This window comes from Coturnix japonica, chromosome 5 (assembly GCF_054131305.1).
Source record: "Coturnix japonica strain WE chromosome 5, WE-NBRP24, whole genome shotgun sequence".
Taxonomy (NCBI): domain Eukaryota; kingdom Metazoa; phylum Chordata; class Aves; order Galliformes; family Phasianidae; genus Coturnix; species Coturnix japonica.
Window position 1 is genome coordinate 37,092,479 of NC_140667.1, and position 24,453 is coordinate 37,116,931.

At 47.0% G+C, this 24,453-nt stretch overlaps 1 protein-coding gene across 4 annotated transcripts in view; it reads left to right on the forward strand.

Moving 5' to 3' along the window:
- The first annotated feature begins 2,264 nt into the window (after positions 1-2,264).
- Positions 2,265-24,453, forward strand: part of FLVCR2 (FLVCR choline and putative heme transporter 2) — a 30,201-nt gene continuing 8,012 nt past the window's right edge. The window contains exons 1-8 of one of the 4 annotated variants that reach the window (XM_032444634.2): positions 2,265-2,901; positions 12,622-12,763; positions 13,278-13,418; positions 18,033-18,100; positions 18,392-18,495; positions 22,779-22,889; positions 23,356-23,461; positions 23,935-24,046. In XM_032444634.2, coding sequence (XP_032300525.1) covers positions 2,392-2,901; positions 12,622-12,763; positions 13,278-13,418; positions 18,033-18,100; positions 18,392-18,495; positions 22,779-22,889; positions 23,356-23,461; positions 23,935-24,046 — 1,294 coding nt within the window. In that variant the 5' untranslated portion in view covers positions 2,265-2,391. Of the gene's footprint in view, positions 2,902-2,968; positions 9,305-12,621; positions 12,764-13,277; positions 13,419-18,032; positions 18,101-18,391; positions 18,496-22,778; positions 22,890-23,355; positions 23,462-23,934; positions 24,047-24,453 lie in introns of those variants that run through there. The other 3 variants (XR_004307289.2, XM_085549234.1, XM_085549233.1) reach the window with 3 other exon arrangements.

Consider the following 24,453-nt stretch of genomic DNA (forward strand, 5'->3'; position numbering starts at 1 on the left):
TAAAGATGCTGTGATTAGGGAAATCCAAAGGCAGCTGCTGTGCTGCTTCAAGAAGAAAAGGAGGTTTATCTGAGTAGAAACAGATGCGGCAGTGAAGAGGGGAAGAAATGCAAAGCACAGGAGTTTTATTTTTGTCCAGAAATTGGCTAATGATATAAAGGGGTGATTGAAGAGTTCACAGAACCAGAAACAAAACCAAGCAGCCCTGACAACAGAGGAGAGAAGTTCTGGGAAGTGTGGGCCCGTACTGATGAGAAATATGGACTAAATCATCTGTGGGGGATTCAGGGCTGCCTGGCTTGACAGACCCCAGTAACCAGGGTCCGAGTTCTGTCTTCATTCTTCTGCCTTCAGTTATTATTTTCATTACGGTCTGTGTTTCAGTCATTCTTGATTTACTGTTTGCCTCTTCTGATGGGACAAAGACAGTGCTTTGCTGTAAGAGGCTCCCTGGTTGGCAAGCTCTGCTCCGAATGTTCTGTTGGTGATGGATTGGTGAAACTGAGGAATTCAGGGAGAAAATCAGGAGCTGGAAGGGAACTAGAAGGGAACAGGAGATGACAGACTGTTTCTGACAGTGCTTTGGAATAGGGTTGGCAGGAGGAAGAGGACCAAAGTTATTTCTTATTCCCTTCAGATATCTACCGATGTTCTGTGTGTGCCCTTCTTCTTCCTTAGCCACGTGAAGGAATACGCCTGTCCTCAGTGTATTCCTAATAAGTGCCAATGTCTCAACTCATTTTTCTCATTGCACTCCTTCCACTTTTTCCCTCTCATTTCTATGACCCAAGCCTGAAAACAGTGTTCAGCCCCAGACGGTCACTGATTTCCTCCTTTCTGCTGCCAAGAGCATTTTGTCTGCAGCAGGTTTCCATATGGGGCATAATCCATTATTCTGGATTTATTCTGATTTACACATGAAACATGTAACACAGTCATGGGCAGACTTCGGAAGTTTAACCTAACAATAAATGGATCTAAAAGCTTGAGTTATCCACAAAGTAAATACAAAGCCAAAGAAACATCACCTTCTCACCTGTGACCTAAGCCTTTGTTTCAGGGATACAATGTCCTAAAGACATCACTCATGTTTTCTCAAGTGAACTTGGAGCTGCTTGTTTAATGCTGGAGAGTCGAACACTAGCACACGACCAAGTTCACGCTTGTAATGCTTATGCTGAGTAACGTTCATATGATTCAGATAAGGCAGCGTAAACTAAATGAACTATAGATCGTAAGTGATCTGTGGGCAGCAATCTGCCAGAGTGACACGTTGCTGAAGTAACTGGAAAACACGGGCTGACTCACCAAGCGCCTGGTGAGGATGAAAACAAACACCACTTTGGGCTGTTTTGCTTTAGTCCGATTGGCATGTTTCAATTCTGACCTCACTGCGTGTTTTCATTTCATAGCGTGCCACATCATGAAGACACGCAGAAAGCCACCCCACGTGAAAAACAAAAGGGCTTCATTCCCCAAGTGCCCTGCAAGGAGTGACTGGAGGAACTGGGGCTGTTTAGTCTGGGGAAGAGGAGTCTGAGGGGAGACCTTATTGCTCCCTTCCAATATCTGAAAGGTGATTGTAGCAAGAGTGGGGCTGGTCTCTTCTCACTGGTGACAGGTGACAGGACAAAGAGAAATGGCCTCAGGTTGTGCCAGGGAAGGTTTAGGTCGGATATCAAGAAAAACTTCCTTACAGAACGAGCTGTTAAGCACTGGAAGAAGCTCCCCAGGGAGGTGGCTGAGTAACCATGTGTTCAAGAACCGTTTGGATGTGGTGCTCAGTGCCTTGATTTAGCAGAGGGTTGTTAGAGTAGTGGTCAGTTTGTGGTCGGACTTTTCCAACCTGAGCAATTCTATTATTCTGTGATTCTTCCTCCACAATTCCTGGTTATCTGTGCCCACCAGGCACTAAGGCACACCCCACAGCCTCCTTCCCCGCCCACAGAAGTTTATCGCTCTACAGCGCTCGGCTCAGCCCTCGAGGTCTTCGCCTGGCACGGGCAGCGTAACTTTCGGAGGGGTCTGCCAGCACAGACGGCAACACCGAGCGCTGCCGCCCGCTCGTCCCGCTGGGGCTGCCTGCCGCTGGGACACGGCCGCTGGGACACGGCCGCCGCGGACACGCCGCTCGCACCGTGCGCCCTCGGCCTCCCCGCCGCTTTCACTCGCCCGGGGCCGCCCGCGGAGGGGCGGTGCGCGGGGCGGTGGAGGGGAGGGGAGGGGAGGGGAGGGGAGGGCCGTGCCGTGCCGTGCCGTGCCGGGCCGGGCCGAGGGGCGGTGGCAGCCAGTCAGCGCGGCGGGGCGGCCGGGCGGGGCTTCCCGGCCAGGTGCTCGGCCGCTGGGCCGAGGGTGCTGCCGGTGCTGCCGGTGCGGGTGAGCGGGGCCGGCATGGTGCGGCAGGGGGGCGGCGGGGCGCCGAAGCCCTGCGGGGACGGGCGTGGGGCGGAGGTTGCCGCCGAGGTGCGGGTGTCCCGGCGGCGCTGGGCCGTGGTGCTGCTGTTCAGCGGCTACTCCCTGTGCAACGCCTTCCAGTGGATCGAGTACGGCAGCATCAACAACGTCTTCGTGCGCTTCTACGGCGTGAGCACGTTTGCCATCGACTGGCTGTCCATGAGCTACATGCTCGCCTACATCCCGCTGCTCTTCCCCGTGGCCTGGCTGCTGGACAAGAAGGGGCTGCGCCTCATTGCCCTGCTGGGCTCGGCGCTCAACGCGCTGGGCGCATGGGTGAAGCTGGGCAGCCTGCGGCCGCAGCTGTTCGCAGTCACCGTGCTGGGCCAGGTGGTCTGCTCCGTGGCGCAGGTCTTTATCCTGGGCATGCCCTCGCGCATCGCCTCTGTCTGGTTCAGCCCCCGCGAGGTGTCCACCGCCTGCTCCATTGCTGTCTTCGGGAACCAGGTAACTGGTGGCTGCCGCCTGGAGGGGACGGGAGGTCACTTGCCTGGCCGCAGAGACCTGGGGTGTTAAGGGGAGGGGAAATGCAGAGCCTCTTCCTCCTGGAGAGAGGAGCCAGGTGAGAGACATCCACGTGAGGGGGGCTCCGGACAGGCCTCATTGCAGCCTTCCAGTGCTTGGAGGGAGCTTACAAGCAGAAGTGGAGCTGACTTTTTACACTGACAGATAGTGATTGGATAAAGAGTAATGGCTTTAAATTGAGACTAGGTTAGATGTTGGGGTGAAATTTTTTACTTAGAAGTCAGTAGGCCCTGGCATGGGCTGCCCAGAGAAGCTGTGGTGCCCCATCCCTGGAGATGCTGAAGGCCTGGTTGGATGGGACCTGGGCAGCCTGAGCTGGTGGGGGGCGGCCCTGCCCACAGTGCAGGTTGGGACCGAGTGGTCTTTGAGGTCCCTCCAACCCAAGCCTTTCTGTGGCTTTATAAACTGTGGTTGTGTTGGGATTTGGTGCAGCAGCATCCCTCTCCTGCTGGCTGCTAGATGAGGTGAAGGAGGTGAGCTGTATTTAAAGCTGGGCCCTGAGGAAAAGGTGTCTAACAAACTTTCCTGATTCTTAAAAGTAAGGCATAGAGTTTCCACAAGCAGTTGCTTTGAGGAGTAGCAAACTTTCCTCCAGGTCGAGAGAAGGTAAGGTCCCCAGCACTCCTCTATGAGGATGGATCAGGGAGGCCAATGAGCCGCTCTGGCTCAGGCTGTACCACATTTTTCTCAGTGTCAGCTGACTCTCAGAGGAGGTAATTTGTTCACAGTTTTGAAGGGATTAGTGAAATGACATGCTGACCCTTGCACTGGAACGCCCACTGATGCCTGTTGCATGAGGCAGATGGGCTGATATTGATGTAGTGTGGCACCAGGGAAGTGGCTCAGCTCTGTCATGTTGACGCAAGGGAGAGGGAAGCACAGTCTGACATTTGCTGTGTGGCTGGTACCTGTTCCCCTAACTTCAAAATGCAGCACTCCTCTCTGTGTGACTGCCTTCAGCTGACTAGCTCAAGCTGTGGGTGGGCACCGCTCTGATTGGACTTGCTTTCCCCATTCAGGTGGTTTCTAAAGCATGGTTCTTCCTACTGCGTGCAAAATTATCAGTAAGACTCGAGGTCTCCTTTCCACACGCTCCTGGGTTTCCATACAGACTGATAATGCTGTGGCAAAGAGTGAGTGTTGGGGGGTGAGAGCTGAGGAACTGCAGTTTGTGCAGCAGCATTAGGCAGACTGGCTTACAGCTTTAGGAAAGAGAAAGCACTCTTTCTCTGAGTGGATCTAAGCTTTTCTGTTCACTGTTATCACAGTCTCGTGGGCTCCTTTTTATGTGTTTTAAATAAATCTTCAGAGTTGAAGGCATCTATTTTGGCATAAACACTGCTGATTTAGGAGTAAATAAGTAACTGAACGTTTTACTGTCATGCTTTTATTCAGGTGGAATTACTCAACAATGTGCACAAGAAATCCAAACAATGCGGCAGTCAGCCTGTGCTATATGTGTATGCAGAGTCCACATCGTCCTAAAAGCAGCTTGTTAGTCTAAGTGGTTGTGAAAAGCAAACTTTGGCTGGATGCTTTGGTCCTCTTCTGGGGGTTAACCTGACATCAGTGAGACCACAGGCCAGTAATTAGCTCTTGCTTGTAAACCCAGGCTTTCCTTTTAGAGAATCAGGGGAGCAGGAAACGGCAATGACTAAAGGCAAGGCATACTCCATAGGGAACACCTATTCATTTCGTTCTCTCAGATCAAAGATCCAGTGAATGAAAAGTAGCTATTTTGTTAGTTGGTGATGTTGGACGGGTGAAGAACTAGAAACTTTCTTTTTCCTTAATCTGCAGTTTGAGTGTGTTTTAGGGAGTGTCAGTGAAGAGCATAATATAGTGGGTTTGTAATTGCAGTGTAGCAGATGATTCCCTGCACTCTTCTGAGATCCTAGTGTTTGCAGGATGTGCTTACTGGAGCAGCAGGCTTTGCCCCTTCCCTTAAAATACTTGCTTTGCTGTCTTTTGGGCATGAGGAGGCATGGTGCTGTGGCATGATGGCACTAATCCCCACCACAGTGAGGATGTTTAAGCAATGAGTCGAATTCCTGTGTCTTTTCAAGGTGTACCAGCTGGAGCCAGATGGGCAGGTACTGGAATTCCTCAGCTCTTTGTGACAATTCGCATGGCATGTGCTGGACTGCTGTGTTTGTGCTGTGCTTGCTTGGGCCTGTTGGCTATAGGATCACCTCTCATTGCCCTGTCTCCCTGATTGATGAGCAATGGGCATCAGCAGCACGTGGAAACATTTCTATTGCTCTGCTACCAGTGCTGATACTTTTTAATTGAAATAAATCATCTTCCTGGCTCTTGCTGTCCTGCCTAAGGGAAGCAAACAGCTGTTGGACTTGGGGTAAGGGTTGGATGATCTTTCTGCTGTAATTTTGACTCTTCATTTTTTTTAGCAGGGAAGAAAGAAACCTTCTGTTTCATATTCAGCTCTGCCTGTGGGAATAATGATGCAGCAGCATCTTCAGGTGGGGTCTGACCCTATACAGATGCCACTGGGATTCCTCTGTGATTTAAGTGATTTAGGACTTCCATAAAAAAAATGTCCTGAGGCAGAATTTGTAGCTGCTACCTGTGTAGTGCTTCTCTGGGTGGGTCATTCACAGCTCCTCAGCCTTGAAAGCACCTTTGCCATGTTTACCAGGAAAGAAATGCACTGCGGCCAAACAACAGCAGATAAGAGACTAGCATTCTCTTATCTCTTGTCTATTAGTGATGAGGTGAGGCCTTTTAATTTGCACAGGATGCATGATAAACCATGAATGAAATTCAAGGAGTTGCTTTTTCTTGGCAGGTCCTTTCCTCTTGTTTTGAAACAGAAGGAAGAATCTTCAGGGGTTGGGCTGCAGTGGGCTTTTGTGAATAATCAGGTCTGCAACATCTGAATAGCCATTGCTTTTTAGGGGGTGGGAGGGTCTGCAGTGCCTTGTGTGCTGAGTGTGTCCTGCTGTTTGCCTCACTGCTAACCCTGTTCTGTACTGTTTGCCCTTCAGGTAAGACAGCATCTGAAATTCCAGGAAGTGTTGTGAGAATGAAGCGCGTCCGGTGGGATTCCTTTCTTCAAGGAGACTTCTAGATCTCTTTGGTTCTTCCCTGCCTTCTGGGGGGCTTCCCATTTTTTTCAGATGAGATCTGATTCCTGTTAGAAATAGAAGCAGGTGGTGATCTAGCTCACATCTCTCTGTAGTCTGGCCTTGCATTTTCTGGGATTTTAGCTATTAACATAGAGAAAACTTTACCAAGGAGCTGGTAGCAGCAGCAGTTAGAGGTGGCATTTTCCAGCCCTGGCTCCTTTCATTTCTTGCAAGGATGACAGGGTGCGTCAGGGCATTCAGATCACAAGGAGTGCTGTGTGGCCAGCTCTCTGAGATCCTGGCTGTGGCTCTGTGCAGGAGGGTGTGCTGACCAAGTAGTGGTGTGGCTTTCTGAGGAATGCTTAAGCTTCTGTAAATGAGCACTGGAATCTGAAATTAACTTTTCCTACTCATTTAACCTGGTGCTCCCTTCCCAGCCAGGCACCAAAAGCAGCTCTCTCTTTTCTCTCACAGAAGCAGCTGGCTTTTAGGTTTTGCTCTGAGGAGGTTGCATGGGAGTTGAATGAATGACAGCAGTGTTTCTGCTGGGAGAGGCTGCCCTATGGCACCCTTAGCACTTGCCTTGCAGGATCCTCAGAGACTGTCTCTGTTATGTGACTGTAACATGTCCTTGACCCATGTATTATATTCTGATGGAGGATTCCAGCAGCTGCTGAGGTGGCTGTTGGAGCTGAAACCCCTCTTCTCCTTTACTGTTTCTTATCTGCTGCTGTTTTGCTGCATTGCATTTTTTCCCCAGTAAACTGGGCGAAGGTGCATTCGGGGCTTAGAAGCCTGAGGAACTTGTCCAGAAGCAGCAGTTCTTATGATCCAGCATTGCATCATGTTGAACAGTGTGAGATGGTGTCACAGGAGAAGTATGATGAGGAAGGGAATTTACTTTCAGAAGAGCTTTGGTTGTGCAAGTGCAAACTGAAGAAGTACATTATCTCATATCAGTGGAAGTGTATATTTAAAAAAAAAAAAGAAGGCTGAGCCTTATCTTATCTCTTCATGAGGCACGGATTACAGTTTTTCCTCTCACTGTGAGTCCTTTCTGCTTCCTGAAACACTGTGAAAAAGGTAACTAAGCTGTGCTACATTTAAGTACATTGACTTCCTTGCTCTTTGGATTTTAATAGGGGCTTAGGGATTTCAGTCAGTGGTATGGAAGAAGCATATCTGGATAGCAATGCAAATAAAAATATACTGTAGGAACTAGCAGCTTCTGCTTTCCACAGCTTTTTGGCTGTGTATCTTCAGTTGAAGGCACCTACAGTTGAAGCAGTAGGAAATGCTTCAGTGTGGAGCTGTGAGATGCAGACAAGAGTGGCATAAGGGTCTGTGGTGCCCAGGGCTTTGGAATACCTGTGTGCCTCCTCTACAGCATAACCAGGGTTAGCAGTTCAGGTCTGATGCATTTCATTGCCTTGGCAGAACTGAGAGGCACTGGAATGGGTTCAGTGTGTACTGAGAATAGGTTCAAAGTCTCCCACTCCCATATGTACTAGAGTGCAGCATGAAAAGGAGAGACCTTCTGAAGGAGACAGATGTTGCTGCACATGGCTTGTGTGTTTTGTCTGCAAGCCTTTTGGAGAACAGTGTTTATGTGGTAAGCTGTGGTGGCTGTCTGAAATATGGAGGTTTCCAGAGTAGTGCTTGCAGTGCACAGGCTTGTCTGGAGACTTTTCACAAAGGAACTTTGCTTCCATCATGGTGATGCTGTTGGATCAGTTCTATTCATTCAGGTGGAGAATCTCACAGCATTTGTTTTAAGGTCTTCTATCTGAAACCACTTGTAGTAAAATCAATAAATCTAAAACACACTTGTGCTGTTGTGTCTGGAGAGGAACATCTTGAAAATGTGAGGCTCTCTGTGCTTAGAAGGTATCTGTTAGAAAACAAGTTAATTGCTGGGAGCTGCAGGACTGACTCATTAAAACAATTCAAATGCCACCTGTTTATGTCAAAGCATGATGGGCCTTCTGGTTTTCTAGAGGGCTCCTCATCTCCATGTTCTGTAGTTGTTATGGATGTTCATTGTAGCTGAATGGCTCCAGACCAGTGCTGCCCCTCCCAGTGGTTATACAGCTGCTGCTCTGCTGCTTACTGGAGCCTCCATTAGGAACTGTGCAGTACTATGGCTGGGGGTGGCCTGGGGTTTGAATGGAGTTGTGTGACTCCCAGACGACTCTTGGGTGGGTAGTTTGGTGTGGGGCTGCTAGGAGGTAAGTCTTATGCATGGGTTTTATTCTTGCTTTAGAACACTGAATTTGATAGGATTTAATGAATATCCTTCCAAGAGAGTCCTACAGCCAGCATTTAGACTCCTGTTTCCTCGCTTTCTGAGAAAGGTGCATGAGAACACAGGAGCGCCTGGCTAGGGCAGGCAGCCCTCCCAACTCCAGAGTCTTCATTTAGAAACTTGCAGAGATCAAGTTGAAATCACAGAATCTGCCAAGCTGTTGTATTGGCTTTTATATGCATGCAGGCTTCATTTTTTTCAGTTGTTACAATTCTGACACTTTGACCAAACTGACAGCCTGCTGTCCCTGGGCTTCCCTGGGACTCCTGCCCACGCAGGGCCTTTTAAAAATTCACCTCATGTTTGCCTTCCCACATTCCTGATCAGTGTATTTGGTAACAGACTAGTTAACAGTTTGGTACGCTGTGTGCAAGTGATGTGGGTTTTCTGTTCTGTTCTTTCAAACTCGTGAATGAATCCTTTCTGGTCCCGACACATTGTAGAACAAATTAATTGTGATTAAAATCTTCCATGATAAAACTATATTTGCCGCATGAAGAGATTCTGTTGAGATGGAAACACCCCGTAGAGACCACATTGTGAATGCTGATGCAAGAGTTCATTTAGTTCTCCCTCTGTCTCGAATATTCTCCTTCCATGGTGATATCTTTTGGCCTTGCAGCCTTTCTGGCAAGTTTCCTGACTGTGCTGCATTTGAAGAGTTTTGATTCAGTTTGTCAGTCTGCTCCTTGGCCTTTTTTGGCCTAATTATGGTTTTACTTTAGTTTGGTCCAGCTTGCTGCCTCCTTTTTTCATGCTTGGAGAAATGAATTCCAGCTTTTGAGGGGTGTGCTGATGTATTACTTTTTTTTTTTCCTTCTTTGCTTTTTAACTGTGATTGCTTTTATCCCCTGTTCTAAACTTTTGGATGATATTCCGTACACCTGCTCTGAGCCCCCAGATGCGGTTTGTGCAGCCTTAATGCCAGCAAGCAGTAAGTTTCTCTGGATTTTCCTTTCTGTTTCCTATTAACAAGCTTCTTTTCTTTCAGGTAGATCCCTCCTGTGAGTTAAATATTGCCATAGTGGTTTGAAGTTTTTTGCTGTTGTTTGTGTATTTATTTTATTCCTACTGAATCTGAGTGCACTGCAGAACTCTTCACTATTACTGGCTGTGGGGTGTGCCGCCTTAGGCCTAAATTAGGAGTTGTGCTGCATCTTATGGGTTCTCTTGAGAAAAACGTATTTGTGGGATCTGAAAATACAGTCCTTTGCATCAACCATGTCATAACCCTTAGCCTTTAAGGGCTACCGACAAAATGTCTCACAGTTGTGGGGTTTTATTTTTGGTTTCCTTTGCAGCATCTTTCTCCTTCTGTCTTAACACTTTAATTGACCTTCTTGGTGTGGTAGTCTCCTGTGCCCATATTCCTGGTTCTGCAGTTTCATAGCACTTCTATATTCTTGCTGCTGTCTTAGGTTTCTTTAAGGTGAATACTCACTCCTCTATCAGTTGTTCATTTACACTTTTTATGCTGATACTGCAGTGATGATCATCCTTCAGCAGACTGTTAGTATACAGACAGCTAACCTTAAACTAGACATCCTGTTGTCCACTGTGAGATATTTATACTTAGGACTCTCAGAAAAGGATATCTGAACAATTTGCAAAACGGATTCTCAGTACCCTTCTCAGATAGGAAAAGCTAGACAGGAGAGGGAGTCTGGAATGTGGTCCCAGAGAAACCTTCCTATTTTCTGTGTGTGTTCTGCTGCAGTACAGCAGCTCATGTGACAGCATGTGATTGCAGAGAGCGAGCACAGGAGCAGCTAGCATAGGAGTCCAGCCTCATTCTTCCAGGAATGAAAGGGTGATGGGGCAAAGGAGCAGTTTCTGGGAAGCAGTTTATAGACCTCATTCAAAGGGTGGAGGGACTCATGTGGAACCCTGTGCATAAGGGCTAGGAGGATCCCAGCCTTGGATGGAAAGGAACAGTGTTGAGTCTCGTCCTTGAAACCTGAACTTCTAGGTGTGCTGAGAAGCAGTACTGGAGCCTGATGTGGCTGTGTCCTGGCTGAGCAGCAGGACCACACTCTGGCCAAAATAAATGTGCTGCAGAGTTGAACAGGCTTCTGCCCTGTAAGCGCCTTCTTGGTTTGGTGTCCATCTTCACCGTGCTTCATTATGCTTACTGAACCTCTGAGTGCTCTCATTCCCAAAAGTGGCCTGGTCTGTCATGGCACATCCATAACCACTTGATGACTCTTCCCAAAAGGTCCTGTGATGTCCTGGGAGTGAACTCAGCATAGGTTTATATTGCTGATCCAGACATGTGCTACCATGGTGTCCCAGGGAGGACACTGTTTGACACAGGAGGAATTTGGCTAGATGCAGTTTAAAGTTCCTTGTCTGTAAGTTAAACATGCACGTAAGGCTGCTGACACTAATACACCCTTTCCAAGGACTGTGAAAATACTGAGCACTGAGTTTCTGTTGCACAGCGCTCCTGTTCTGCTGCGTAATCATGGGACAGCTGGTCTTGATTTTGCTAATGGGTTCGTATCAACCTGATGTTTCCATAATTAAATGGTACATGCAATGGGCTTAATTTGAATACATCCTTATCTTCATGTTTTTGCATACTCCTATCGCCTTTCAGCATGAGAATGAGGGCAGTGGCTCTTAGAAAGGCTGATGATATAGTGTGAGTAACCAGCGTGGGGGGGATTTCTAAAATATTTCCAGTCTGTCTCAGTTCAGTTAGCACTGTACCAGCACTGTCAGTGCTTTTCCAATGCCCAGCAAAGGGTCCAGCCTGCAAAAGAGACTGGAATGCTATGTTATGAAACAGATATGAGAATGGATGCATGGTCACCAGCCATCGCTTTCTTGGGTGCCTTCTCAGTCTTTCCATCTATCTGAAGCTCTTGTGTGAGCCTTGTTACTGCTCATAAATGTAGACTCAAACCAGGAAAAAATAAATGAGGGTGCTGCTAAACAGAAAATTGCTTTTGCCCTGTCCAGGGCTGAATGTGCAGAATGTCTCTGAGAGCAAGCAAGAGCTGATCTGATCTGTGGCTCTTTTTTTCTGATGTCTGAGAGGGCTTCAAGTGCTGAAAGGGGTAGAGGAGCAGGTAAATACACTCCTTGGGAACCAAACACAACTGAAAAGTGAAATACAGGAGAGGGAACAAAAAGTGGCTTTGTTAGGCCTCCTCTTTAGAGTACTCAGAAATGTGATAAGTGCTCTTCGACTTCAGCCTTTATGAAATGCATGCTCCCAAGCATCAAAGCAGCTGTTTGTCCCCTTTGTCCTTTGAGGGGTGGCACTGAAGGCCTGTGACATTTAGTCCTGCCTGTCAACTTGGCAAAGCCTGTGCTGCTCCTTGTTGCTTCCTGGAGAAACATCTACCCAGCAAAGAGCCCAAATGTCCTCACAGAAGCTTGTGCTGTCACTGCAGGAGCTCCTCAGCTGGACATGTGGGGTACTTGGCGCAGAGGAGGACAGACCTGCAGGGATTTCTTCATTATGCCCTTCAGGGCCAAGCATTTTAGCTGAGGTAGTTGCCAAGCCCCATTGCACAACTTCAACACCTGGGGAGTGTTGGTAGCACGTATCCTTTGCTTTCAGCTTTGATTTTTTTCTAGGTTCTCTTGGTGCAGTGGGAAGGCTGTGAGAGGTATTAGGGTGAGCCTTGTCTTGGGAGGGTGCTCACTCAGAAATAACCTTACGAAATGGCTAAGACAGATTGATATCTTGCTCAGCAAGAGTGGGCAGGATTTGACATTACATCAGCCCTTCTTTGTCAGGCATGAGGAAAAATAGGTTCAACTCACTGACCCAGCAAAGAACTGGGGTGTTTTTTGGAAGTGTCATTTTCTACTGTTTTTAATGAGCCGAGTTAAATTGCCAAGTGGCTGGGCTAGCACCAGAATAGATGCAAGATAAGGAGTGGGATGTATGCTTGGACAGGAGCATGTGTGGAGGAGCTCGGGGAGAACAAGAACTCCACTTTGTTGGAAGCAAGTATTCTGTTCAATTGTATTATAAAACCTTGTCTTGAACATCATCATGGTTGTGAATTTGGGGGGGGGGTGTGGGTGGGTCTCTCATAGCCTGGTTGCTGTGGACAGCTGGTTTAGCTTTCAGTTATTAGGTGATAAAGGAGATTTTCACTTTGGAGGTGAAGCTAGAATAGGCCCAGTTGATCTCTTACCAGGTAAGGGAGGATTGCATTTCTCATGAGCTCTGAGCTAGTGGCAGAGTTGTGGTTCCATGTCACCTCTGTGTCCCCTCTCTCTCCTGTTCAGCTCGGCATTGCTTTTGGCTTTCTGATCCCTCCAGTGCTTGTTCCCAATGTGGAAGATGTGGAGAAGCTGGCTTACCACATAAGCATCATGTTCTACATGACGGCCGGCGTGGCAACAGCCCTCTTCATCCTGGTTGTCATAGGTAAGGAGATGGGAAGCATATGCATGACTCCAAGTGGAGCTGAGGTCAGCCTGTCTATGTGAGTGGAGCTCATCTGGTGATGTCCCTGCACACAGCTGCCTGTGTCATGTAATACTAGATCTTGCTGCTACAATAGCACTTGCAGAAGGGTGTGTGGGGGTGTTGTGAGCGAGCCTGACTAATTGTTCATTTCATCTTTTGACTGCCTATGTTACAAAACCCTGGCACAAATAAGCCCTTTAAACACCAATCATAGAAATATTTCCATGCCCATACAACTTGCTAATTGAAGGCAAGGTGTTTCCCCAGTGATAGGAGTTGTTGCAGAGACACTCTCTTCTCCTGTTCCTGGCTAAGCTTGTGCACAGAGAATCGAAGCTGAAGGATGCTGATGTGTTTTATACACTTAATTTTACTAGCCCCTCTGCTGTCACTTGAGCAGTTCTCTCCTCGTGTGTGCCCATGCTCCCTAGTTGTACTGGTGCAAACAGTTCTATTTTATGTCTGGTTTCAGTCTTCAAAGAGAAGCCCCCATACCCTCCGAGCCGAGCTCAGGCCCTGATCCAGTCACGACCAACAGAGGAATATTCCTACGTGCAGTCAATCCTCCGCCTGCTTCGTAATGCCAACTTTGTGCTGCTTATGGTCACTTATGGTAAGATCTGGCTATTCTGTGCTGCTAGACATGCTTAGCTTCTCTCTCTCTCTCTGTGCAGAGCCAGGGCTGTAACTGGGCTGAGCAGGGTTAGGGGAATGTAAGGATATCTGTGCTGCTGCATACCAGGGGTCCCTCTGGCACCACAGTCTGTCCAGCACTGGTTGCAAGCAAATGCCCAGGGAAGAATAAAAGCAGGGCAAGCATGCACTGGACTGTACGACCTCACCACTTTTCTCTCAGCTTGTGACTGCTTTCCGTTCTGGGGATTTTCTTATCAAGTTATGGGTTTTGTGTGTGTTTTTTTGTTTTTTTCCTAGTTCATTAGTAACTTGGACTAATCTAAGTGTTTACTTAAGAAACATGGAGTTGTGTTTGAGTGCAAGTCACTGCACTGAGCGCAAGTTATTTTCCAAGGAAAGTATATGACTGCCAGGCTTCCCAGTGGAGGTGATGTGGAGCATGTAGGTGTGCAGACTGCTCCAGCTTTTTTGGCAATTCCTATAAAGCAAATAGAAGGAAGGACTGGAGACTGTGTTCTTTCACCATCTGTTCTTACACACTGAATTTGCTATTTCTCTTCAGCAGTCTCGCTGTATTTCTCTGAGGGCAGTGTGGTGCGTTGAATCTGTTCCTGATGCCAAGTTGTCCTATCCAGAAGTATTTTTCTCTTTAGTGGTGAAAGGGAAGGTTGCTGCAGCCTGCACCTGGCTGTATGATAGAGTTATGAGCTACAGACCACAGAGAGGTCTGTCCCCTCTTCCTACCAGCTTGCAGTGGAAGCTTTTCAGGAGGAAAGTTAACTAGTTCTTGAACTTCTGTGATTCTGTGTTCAGCTGTGGACTTTGTGGGTGACACCTCCAATTGGAAAGAGTAACATGGTGTCTTTGTTCTTGCTGAGGGGTGCTAATGGTCTTTGGAGAAGTTGAAATCTCTCCCTTCTCAGAGCTACAGTTCTCTAGGAACACTCCTTAGACCATCATTTTCCTCTAGTACTCGGTGTCCTCTATGAAAGTGGAGGTTGAGAAAACCATCAAGACACAGACTGAGGCAGGCTGGCTAAGAGCTGGATTGTGTCATTTGCTTGGTTTGCATGTGTGTTTCAGGAAAAAGAAAGGGGAAGGCATTAGTTTTAATAGGAGTGAACAAGCCCTAGATGAGAGAGGCAGGCTCTCAGTACGAAGAGCATATTTAGTATCTGATCTCCCTGGGATAATTCCTTCCTGGCAGTCACAAATGATGTGGAGTGTTCAGTGCCTCATAATCCCTCCTTTCTTCCTGTGGGTCTGTGTATTTATTCTGCTCCTCCCTGTGTCGGCCTCATGTCAGTCTCCAACTAGACTTTAAGGCTGCTGGCAGCGAAGATAATGTGACTGTTACTCAGAGAAGGAACTAAGCAGTGAAACTTTCTTTTTTTTAAACTTGTCTGGCTTTAAAAATGGGGACAGTTTTTCCTACTCAAGTCAGAAGTTGTGTTGGCCAAGATTTAAGACATCTGCAGCCACATGAGCACAACTGAGTCATCCTCCCTAGCTAACACATATCTGCAGCCTCTCCTAACTCTTGTATTAGCATAGTGTGAAACAGGAGAGAGCGGGAAATGGCCTGCTGCTTCATCTCCTGTGGCTTTAGAAAGAATGTGGGCCTTCATGGGATGCTGGGTCAGAACAGGCCTGCAGATCTCTGAGATAAAATGATATTACCAGCAGCTGTCAGCTGCATTTGTGTGGTAAGACTTGCAGTGGTGGAAATATTGGTGGCAGCTGTTTATCAGGGAAACCTTCAGGCTGCCTTTTCCCAAAGCCTGCTGGTGTTGCCTCAGTGAAGCTGAGTCATGACATGGAGTGGGCATGAAGAAGCTCTTGAGTTTCTTGGATTGGACTCTGTGCTGGAACTGCACATGACTATGGAGAGGCAGTAGGCAGGAAAAGGGTGGGAAAGCTTGAGAAGGGTGTGTTAAGTGGGAATGATGAGACAGCTCCAAAAAATCAGCATTTGGAAAGGGACAGTGATGAGAAGGCAGGATAATGAGGTCTGCAGGTCTGCATAAGGAATCATTGTTCTGGATGATGATGAAGGTGAAAAGGAAGACCAGTTGTCTGGCTTGTAGGAAATACACTGCTTAGTTACAGGAGAATTGAGATCTAGTCAGAGGCTTCGTAAGAGCTCCTTTTGTTACCCTAGGCAATAGACTTCCCCTTTCTGGCCTTTGCAAAATATGGGAGACACTGTGAGATCTCAAAAATGTTCTTACACAGCACATTACAAGCAAACCTTGGGAACATAACTAATGGATCAGACGAGGCCGGACCTTCAGATGTGTTTATCCTGTTTATCCCAGATATTGGTTCTGGTTTCCTCATCTGCAAAGGCAGTCGGGTGCCATTGGAAACATCTCTTGTTTGTTTTACATGCATTCAAACAGCTGGCTATAATTTGTGGAGAAACTTCACCTAGCAACTGTGACATGTAAAATGCCTACGCTTTTGCCAGCCTTCACAAGTGCAAACTGGACGCATTGTCTCGATTCTTAGAGTATTTTGTCTGACTCTGGTGCCAAGTGCTGCTGCCAACTCAGCATCTCTTTCTACTCAGTTTAGGATTAGGCACCCTTCTTTTTCTTAGAAATCCCATGCATCACAGAGCCTCTATGGGGCTGGCATGCTGATGGCATTAGCTACCAGAGCCTGGCTGTCCCCAGCAGGCTGCTGTCTTCTTGGCTAAGTGAGAAGTATTAGATACATAAATGACTGGCCTATATTTGTGCCCAACTTTGAGGTGGGTAGAAGGACTGCTCTGATGTGCCACACTCCCATGACCTGGCACTGCAGTTTGTGGTGTCCCCTAGTAAGCTGAGTGCTCCAGAGGTGGTGAGATGAACCCAGATTAGATTCTTGTGGGGTGCTTTGTCATAGTCAGGTGTTGCAAGAGCCAGCTTCCAAGGCTCCAGGAGTTTCCAGCCTTTCTAGGTAACTCTTGAAAAAGGTTGGTTGTTTTTTTTTTGTGTGTGTAAAGAGCAAGTTGCTCAGCTTATTTGTTTCTCCAATCACTTCCTGATACGTGCATTTGGAACAGGAACTGCTGCCACAAGCAGTCAGCTTATGGGATCGCTTGCATAATTTTATTCATCTGTTCTGCCCCAAGGAGCTGTGAAGTTCTGCTTAAAGTTGTTGAGGATGGTGTGTGAACAGGGTGAGATCTTCCCTCCAGCTGTTAATCTTGTGGCTTCTTTGGTTGCTTCCTGAGCTGTGTATGGCAGTGGGCTGGATCTGGGATTGCCCAAGGCTTTGGAAGCAGGGAAGTGGGAGTTTGACTTCAGGGTGTCATTAAAGCTCTGCCTGCTAGACTGTACTTCTGTACCATGCATTGCTATCTTTCTGCTTTTAGCTGAGGCTGAAAGAGGAAAAACAGGAAGCAGGAAGTTGACATGTATCTGGACTGTCAGAATTTCTGGCATCTGAACCAGAATTTTAAAATCCCATGCCGCGCTATGGAGCCTGTAGATGTGTGAGTCTCAGTGGTGAAATCTGTGTCCCCATCCTTCCCCCCACCAAGTTCACTGAAGCCTTGAAGAGAAACTAACTGCAAATGTAAATGACTTTCTGAGAAGAAAGTTGAGCTGTCTGTTACAGACATCATCCACCCGGGGAAGGTTTCTCAGTATCACCCAAGGTGAGAGTGGAGCCGTTGTGGTACTGCTACTCCAGCACCCATGTGGATATACTTGTCTACTAGAAAAAAATATAAAAATTAAAAAAACAACACAAAACCACTCTTGTTTTCAATGCCCTTCAGGAAGGCATTCAACTCAATCAGAGTTGCATGTGTACTGCAGCCGGGTGTCTGAATAAGGCTTGACCAGTATCACCCTCAACAGTTTCCATTCTCACCTTGGGTGATACTGAGAAACCTTCACCAGGTGGCTGACGCCTCTAACAGTTAATCTAACTTCCCTTTCTGAAAGACAATTACTTTCACAGTTGTTTTTTAATTTTCAGGCTTCGGTGGTGTCTTGTGAAAATGCAAGACTTTCCTCATGCAGATGCATGCATCAGGTGCCTTGGGGAAGTGCAGTCTGGGCTTGCCATTAGGTCTGTTCCTTCATGCCTTCTGGTATTTCTTGGCTTGGACAGGCCGTCCTTTACAGTCAGTTGGGAGAGAGCTGCCAGGTGGTTCTTTGGGAAGGAAACCTTGCTGATCAGTGGCACTGGTGTTAATTGAATCTCAGGCCCTGAGATTCACCTGATGCTGTGGCAGACACTTTGCCATTGCTTTGAGAAAACTCAGCTTCACTGTTGAAGATGCCTCTGTCTGTGAGGGAAGAGTTGAGACCCTATGAAGGGCTTGCATGACCTTTCAGTACTAGAAATATGCATGGTTTTTCTTCTAGCTCTTCAGGTAAGAGCCATCCTGACACTGCAGGGTGCTTCCTACTTCATGCTGCAATCCAATTGTCCTCGGTCTTCATTTCTGCCAGTAACCGACCTGTCCAGCTGTAGTATTTCCTGATACTCTGCAGTCTGGCTGTAGACTGCTGTCATAATGATCTTGATGCATTTCTACACAGCAGAATAGCAGCAGACTGAATATGCTGCATTTTTATCCTCCTTTCAGGTCTGAATACAGGTTGCTTCTACTCCCTGTCCACTCTGCTGAACCGCATGGTGATCCATCACTACCCAGTAAGTGCATCCAGTCCTCATGACCTTCTGTTCATGTTCTTCATTTGGCAGTCCTAGGGAATGGAAACATGCCTGTTCATGTTGTCTAGTGTGCTCATATTTTCCCTGGGCTGGCCCAGAGAGAAGTGCCTGTACCCCAAAGAGTTCTTGCAAACACTGCTTTTCTTTAGCTTGTTAACAGGAGGAGTCATGTATGGGACGCTGACTTTGTTGTCTCTTCATGTCTGGGTCCTCCACACCTCACTTCTTGTTGGCTATGACTTGGCTCCTGTGTTTTTTGTCTTACCGCAGAAGGAGGAGGTGAATGCTGGCAGGATTGGACTCACCATTGTACTGTCGGGCATGGCTGGTGCTCTGATCTCTGGCCTCTGGTTGGACAGAACCAAAACCTACAAGTAAGTCTCTTGCCTCTTTGCTGCTAGTGACTGTTTTCTTCTTCCACTCTGTGCAGGGAGCAACTCTGTGCAGTTACAGCTTGGTAGTCCAGAGACTGAATCACTGGGAAAGGTTTGCAGGGAAAAAAACATGGTTTTTGAGAATCCAGATAGTCTGAAATGAAATTTGGGGCATCGTGTTAGTCTTTGATGGACCCATATGAGGTCTAGTGCTAGTGCTCCCTGGGGAAACATGGGGGAGAGGAGAAATAAGACAGCTTGGCTGCATTCTTTGCCAGGGATGAGAGAGCTCTTGGCACAAGCAGAATCACGACTGTACCAGACCATTTCTCTGCCCTTACAAATCAGCTTCTGTGCATCTTTGTCCTGTTTAATGAAAGACACATTTAATCCAGTGCCCAGAGGCATTGTTTGAGCGCATGTTACTGTATTCAGGGCAGAAGCGAGGGAAGGGGTGGTGAGGTTGTGGATGGGTGGTTCTGGATTTGCTGCTTGGTGAGCTAAGACAGCAGATCTGGGAAGAGTACCATGCCCTTTTTCAAGGAGATAGTGAAGGGTCTCTGGGTGTCCTGCAGCTCCCAATCCTCATGAACTCAGATCTTGTTGACAGACTTTCTTTACAAGGTGTCTCATGGAATGGAGAGCGCCTCTCTTTTTTAGTATGTGGGGAGCCATGTAATCAGTTTCCAGTTTGTCTGCTGGTTTTGAGAACTGCACTATAACTTGTCTGAGCAGCTCAAGAAGGATGGGGTTTTTCTGGTGATATGCAGGTGATGAGTTGAAGACAACTTTAGAGGTATTTTCCTTGCAGCAGCTTTTCACCTCAGGGTGTACTGCCACCTTTAAACTGCCTGGTATCTTGTGGGCTGCTTAGGAGAATCTGGCAAGCTGAGGGGTTGCAGCTTCTACAGTGGCCTCTGGCCCTAGTAATCAAGTGTGGGTTCAGAAATGCAGAGAGTTGGGCTTCTTTGACAAGAACGAATGGAACATGAGGACTCCTGGGGGCGTGATAGGGGACAGGAGCAAATGACTAATAGAGAGACCAGTAAGTCTCTTGTAATTTCTAGATCATGTATCATTGAGTTTACTTCTCATTTGGCAGTCCTAGGAAATGGAAACACGACTGTTGCAAACTGCAGTAGCTAACTGTGCAATCTAACTTGTCTTTTCTTCAGACTGGCGTTAGTGGTAAGGTAGCCTCAAATGGCACTGCTTGTGTGGATGGTCTTCCTGACTCTCTCTGAATGGAGCTCAGTAGTAGCATGAGGGCTGAATAACTTTGTGGTTCACCAGGCAGAGCTGGAACTCATAATTTGGTGGCATAGAAGGAAAATAAAATCTTGGATACGTTGAAGGGACCACATAGATGGGTAGAGCAGCCTGAGAGTGCTTTACCACCCATAGAACTTATCCAGTGGGCTCCTAAGAATATCTGGGAATAGATTTAACTTTAAGTAAAGAAAAACTGCTAAGAATTTGCTCTCCATTGCAGCCTGTTCAGTGGAATTTCTGTGGAACTAGCATTTTTTTTCTTTTCTGAATGCTACAGAATCTTTTTTTAGCCTCATTTAAAAGTCTATTTAAAAAGCTGTCAAGATGCCAGATGTTCTAGGCAGGTACCCTCCCCCTTCTCTGCGCTGCTCTGATAGTGTCAGGGATGAAATGGTACGCACATGAAAATCATGAAGGAAAGATGTCAAGTCCTTTTTTTAGTCAGCTTGGAGAGAGGGAGAGAAAAGCAAGTGAATGAGATCCAGCTGTGATTGAGAGGAACAGGAGGAGATTAGTAACACGAGGAACTGCAGAACACTTTGGGGATGTTTGATCATCACTGTCCCACTGTTCCTTCAAAGGGTGAGTCTGTGCAAAGTCAGGCTTTCTCCATCTGTTGTGCTCAGGCACCAAATGGCCTTGCATTCTTGCTTTTATTTGGCAGGCAAGTCCCTGAAGCAGCACCATCACTGTTCTTAGTTTTGGAATTAACAGGCATAGATTTGACCTAAACAAATGTGCAAGTGAACTGTCCCAGAGCTCAGGCTGCCTTTGGAATGGCTGACTGAGAGCTGAGCACCTCTTGAAAAGTTCTGAAAGGTTTCGACTCTGAGTTAAATGGAACTTCCTATGCATCTTTCAGGTTTCTGTCTGGAAAGAGATGGGGTTGTGACACCTGGTGACTGCCTGTTTGCTTTGGGTACCTTGGCAATTATTAGGGGAGCCTGGCTTAGAGTTGGAGGCCTTGAGTCAGTGCTTCTCTTCAGCTGAAGTTAGCTTTTAAAAGCAATAAAAGCAAGCCTTCAGTGTAACTAACAGTTCCAGACAATGCTCTCTACTGTCACGTTTGTTTCAGAAAAAACCATCTCTCTCCACTGACCAGGTAGAGGACCTAAGTGATATTTTAAACTTGGGTCTCTGCAGGCCTGAAGTATGTTAAAATCTGTAGGAAGGAGGGAAGACTCTAATTGTAGAGAATGGGACATTTGAGTTTCCACTGAAAAAAAGTGGCCAGCCTGTCCTGGTCTGCCCTTTGGGCTTGCTGCTGTAACCCTTTTCCAGGCTAGTCCTGGTGGGATGCCTAGTGGGCATGCCTTCACCATATCCTGCCCAGTTGTCCTAAAGTTATGTAGCAGGACATGTAGCTTTGAGCATATGCTCACTGCATTGGGCATCCTTTCTAGGCTGTACCTGTCCCAGTTGAGGATAACTTCCATTCCCCGCAGGGTCATCACTGGAACAGCTCACAGTGTCCTGGTATTTTTCACAAATGCCCTCTGTGAGTCAGTTTCTTCATGTTTTTATCCTTCCCATAAGATATTTATGGCAGTGATAAGAAGCTTATCAAGCAAAACAAGGCATTCTTCCATGCCCCTGTGCCCTAGAGTCATAAAGCATTCTCCTTGTCTTCCGACTAGCAAATGTGCTGACAAAAGGCCACTTCATGAGAAACACCCTGCCTTGGTATCTTTCCCCAGGCGTTCCTTTGTTTCTCTGCCCGAGTATCTGCCTTCATCTTGACTAAGCCCTTTGCTTGTATGCAAGATTTTGGGCCTTGCTTAGCATTGAGTCTCCTTTTTTGTCATCCATGATATACTCAGGGGAGCTGAGTCCTGCTGAAGTCTTGTTTAACAGAAGCCTGCCTGTATGCTTGAGGCTGTTTCTTGCAGCAGGAGTGGCATTCAGAGCTGTTTGTTGGGGACCATGGCAAGTAGGGATGAACTCAATATGCACATCCAGGGCATTTCTTGGTGTGTGACTTCGGCTGTCCTGAAGCCTGCAGTCTTGTTCTTTCCCAGGTGACTGTCAGTTCATTTTGTACTGCTGGAGCCTAGTGACTGAGGGGTAGCGATTAATGAAGAAAGCTTGTTTTTGTGAGCTTGCTAATGTGTGGTATCCATGGCAAGATTGAAAAGTTTTCTCCATTTACTGCCCCCCCCTCACCTCCCCCCCCCCCCCCCACACACAAAATTCTGCAGTTCCAGTGGAAAACATAACTTGCTTTTAACTGTAAGAGCTGCTGCTTCTCTGAGCCAGCCTAGTTTTCAGTGGAGGACTGTGTGTTCTGGGAACTTCCTTCTTGCATCTTGACACAGCATCAATATGAAACAAGGTGCTGACCACATCTGGTCACTAACTCATTCATCTTCTTTGCCTGGAGTTGAGGAGTGAAGTGCAAATATAGGCAACTGTCAAGAAATAGTGAATTGGTTATAAACTGCTTCAAAAACTTGAACCATAAGCCTGGGAAACTAACATCAGACCTCCGCACTGAGACCAAAACTGGCTGGGGGTGCAGAAAACAATTTTCCCAATGTGCCAGCTGCCCCTGCTAGTAGAGATGAAGCTTCTGAGGATCACAGATACGACCTGGAGGCTTATGATGATAGGCATGTATTTTGGCATCAACTTGTGTGAAGTTTGTAGATTCTTTTTTATAGAAGCTCCATCTAATTCAGACCTGGTCTGCACAGCCAGGGAGCTGTAATTCTATCCTTGAGCCTATTTCTTATTCAGCTTACATTTCACCTCTCCAAATGTAGAAGCCAGTTCAAGCACAAAAAGTGGCATCATTGCAGTGCCCTGGAAAACAAATACACGTGAAATAACATCCTTGGTTTTCCCTATATTCTAGATGAGGGTCTGTCCTCCAGACTGGATTATTTCAGAGTGTGGAGAGTGTGAAAGCTGTGCAGCTTTTTTCTTTTATGTGTGCTGCAAAATATACCAAGATCTATGGATGAAGAGGATAATTTGATTATCTAAAACCCTGATTATGCTTTTCCTTGCAGACAGACAACACTTGTGGTCTATATCATGTCTCTGGTGGGGATGATAGTCTACACTTTCACTCTGAACCTAGGCCATCTCTGGGTGGTCTTTGTGACTGCAGGTGTTCTGGGGTAAGTTCATGTACAGGCTGCTTTCTTCCATGCTTGAGCTGCTAGGATATGAGGAGGGAGGCAGAAGTCATGGCCCAGAAGGGACTGGGGAGAGCCACAGCCTGCTTGTGGCTCCCGCGTGGGATAAGGATGAAAGGAAAATGCATGTAGGCCTGTCTGGCTGATGGACTGTCTTGGGGGGTGATGCCCTTCTGTGTTGCTTTTGGGAGATGCTGCTTTTACTACCTCGTTCTTTGCAGCTCCCTGCTGGCTTGGCTCCATGCCTGAGGCTGTAAGCGAAAGTATTTGTGGGTAGGAGGGAGACCTATGCCATGAAGAGGGAGTTGGACAGCTGCGTGGGTTGTGGCAATTATAGGAGAAATATCTCATGCAGTAAGTCCAACATTCCAGCAGGAATCTGTGCCATGTTGTGCCTCTTCAGTCTTCTTCCTAGCAGTCACTGAGTTTTCTGTGTGTTTCTTTACAGATTTTTCATGACAGGGTACCTTCCCCTGGGCTTTGAGTTTGCTGCAGAGTTGACATACCCAGAATCAGAAGGAACGTCATCAGGGCTCCTTAACGTCTCAGCACAGGTTGGTGTTGTTTTCCTTTTTTCTTGCTTTTTTTATGGGCAGAGATATCAAACTGTAGTTCTCAGCCCTGGATCCCATTTCTTTTCCATGACTATTGCTGCATACTGCAGATCTAAGTGACTCAGAACCTGGCTTTTAAAGTGATGGTCCTTGTGGCATTTGTCTGCTGGCACCCATTCTGTTTCTGTTAAGGAAAATGGCCATCAGGATAACAATCATCTTTGCTTTTTCCATCGTTGTTCCTAGAAGTCCAGTGAGAGAGGTCTTGCCTTTTGCCCAGAGATGGGCTTTCAGCCTTAAGGGTAATCTTCCCATCAATTGAAAGGAGCTATTCCTGGATGCGTTCATAACCAGACTTGAGCCTAGCAAGAGCAACAGCTTGTCTGGCCTGTATGCTCTGATACTTTGATAAAGCTGGGAAGCTGTTTAGGCTACTTTGTAACAGTACAGCTTGACCTTGTGTTTGTTTGTAGATCTTTGGCATTGCCTTCACCATCAGCCAAGGGAAGATCATTGATCACTTTGGGACAAAGGCAGGGAACCTCTTTCTTTGTTCCTTCCTGTTCCTGGGGTCCATTATGACAGGTAACAAAATTTCTTGGTGTTCTGCTGCAACTCTTTCCCTTGGGCTTGGCATGTAAATTGAAGGGCTTTGAGGGGGGTGGCGTTACATTCAGGGAAGGGCAGAACCCACACAGCAGCCCCATAGCAATGTCACAGTACTTTTTGAAGCAGCTGTTTTGTGTTACAAAATATTCCAAGGCTCCTTGCCCTGGTTACTTTTTGGGGTCTCCAAGATGTACCTTCTGAAAAAGGAAGGACAGAGACTCCTTATCTCACTATATAGAAGTGCTGTATTCCTTGTTCAGGACAGTGGTTTTCCTCGCCCACCATTATGCATTCCCTTGGGGCCTCTTTACCTCTTTGAGTCTGAGATAAATTGATTTGAGATCTGCATGGTAATTAAACTGCTTTCACACTTTTCTTCTTCT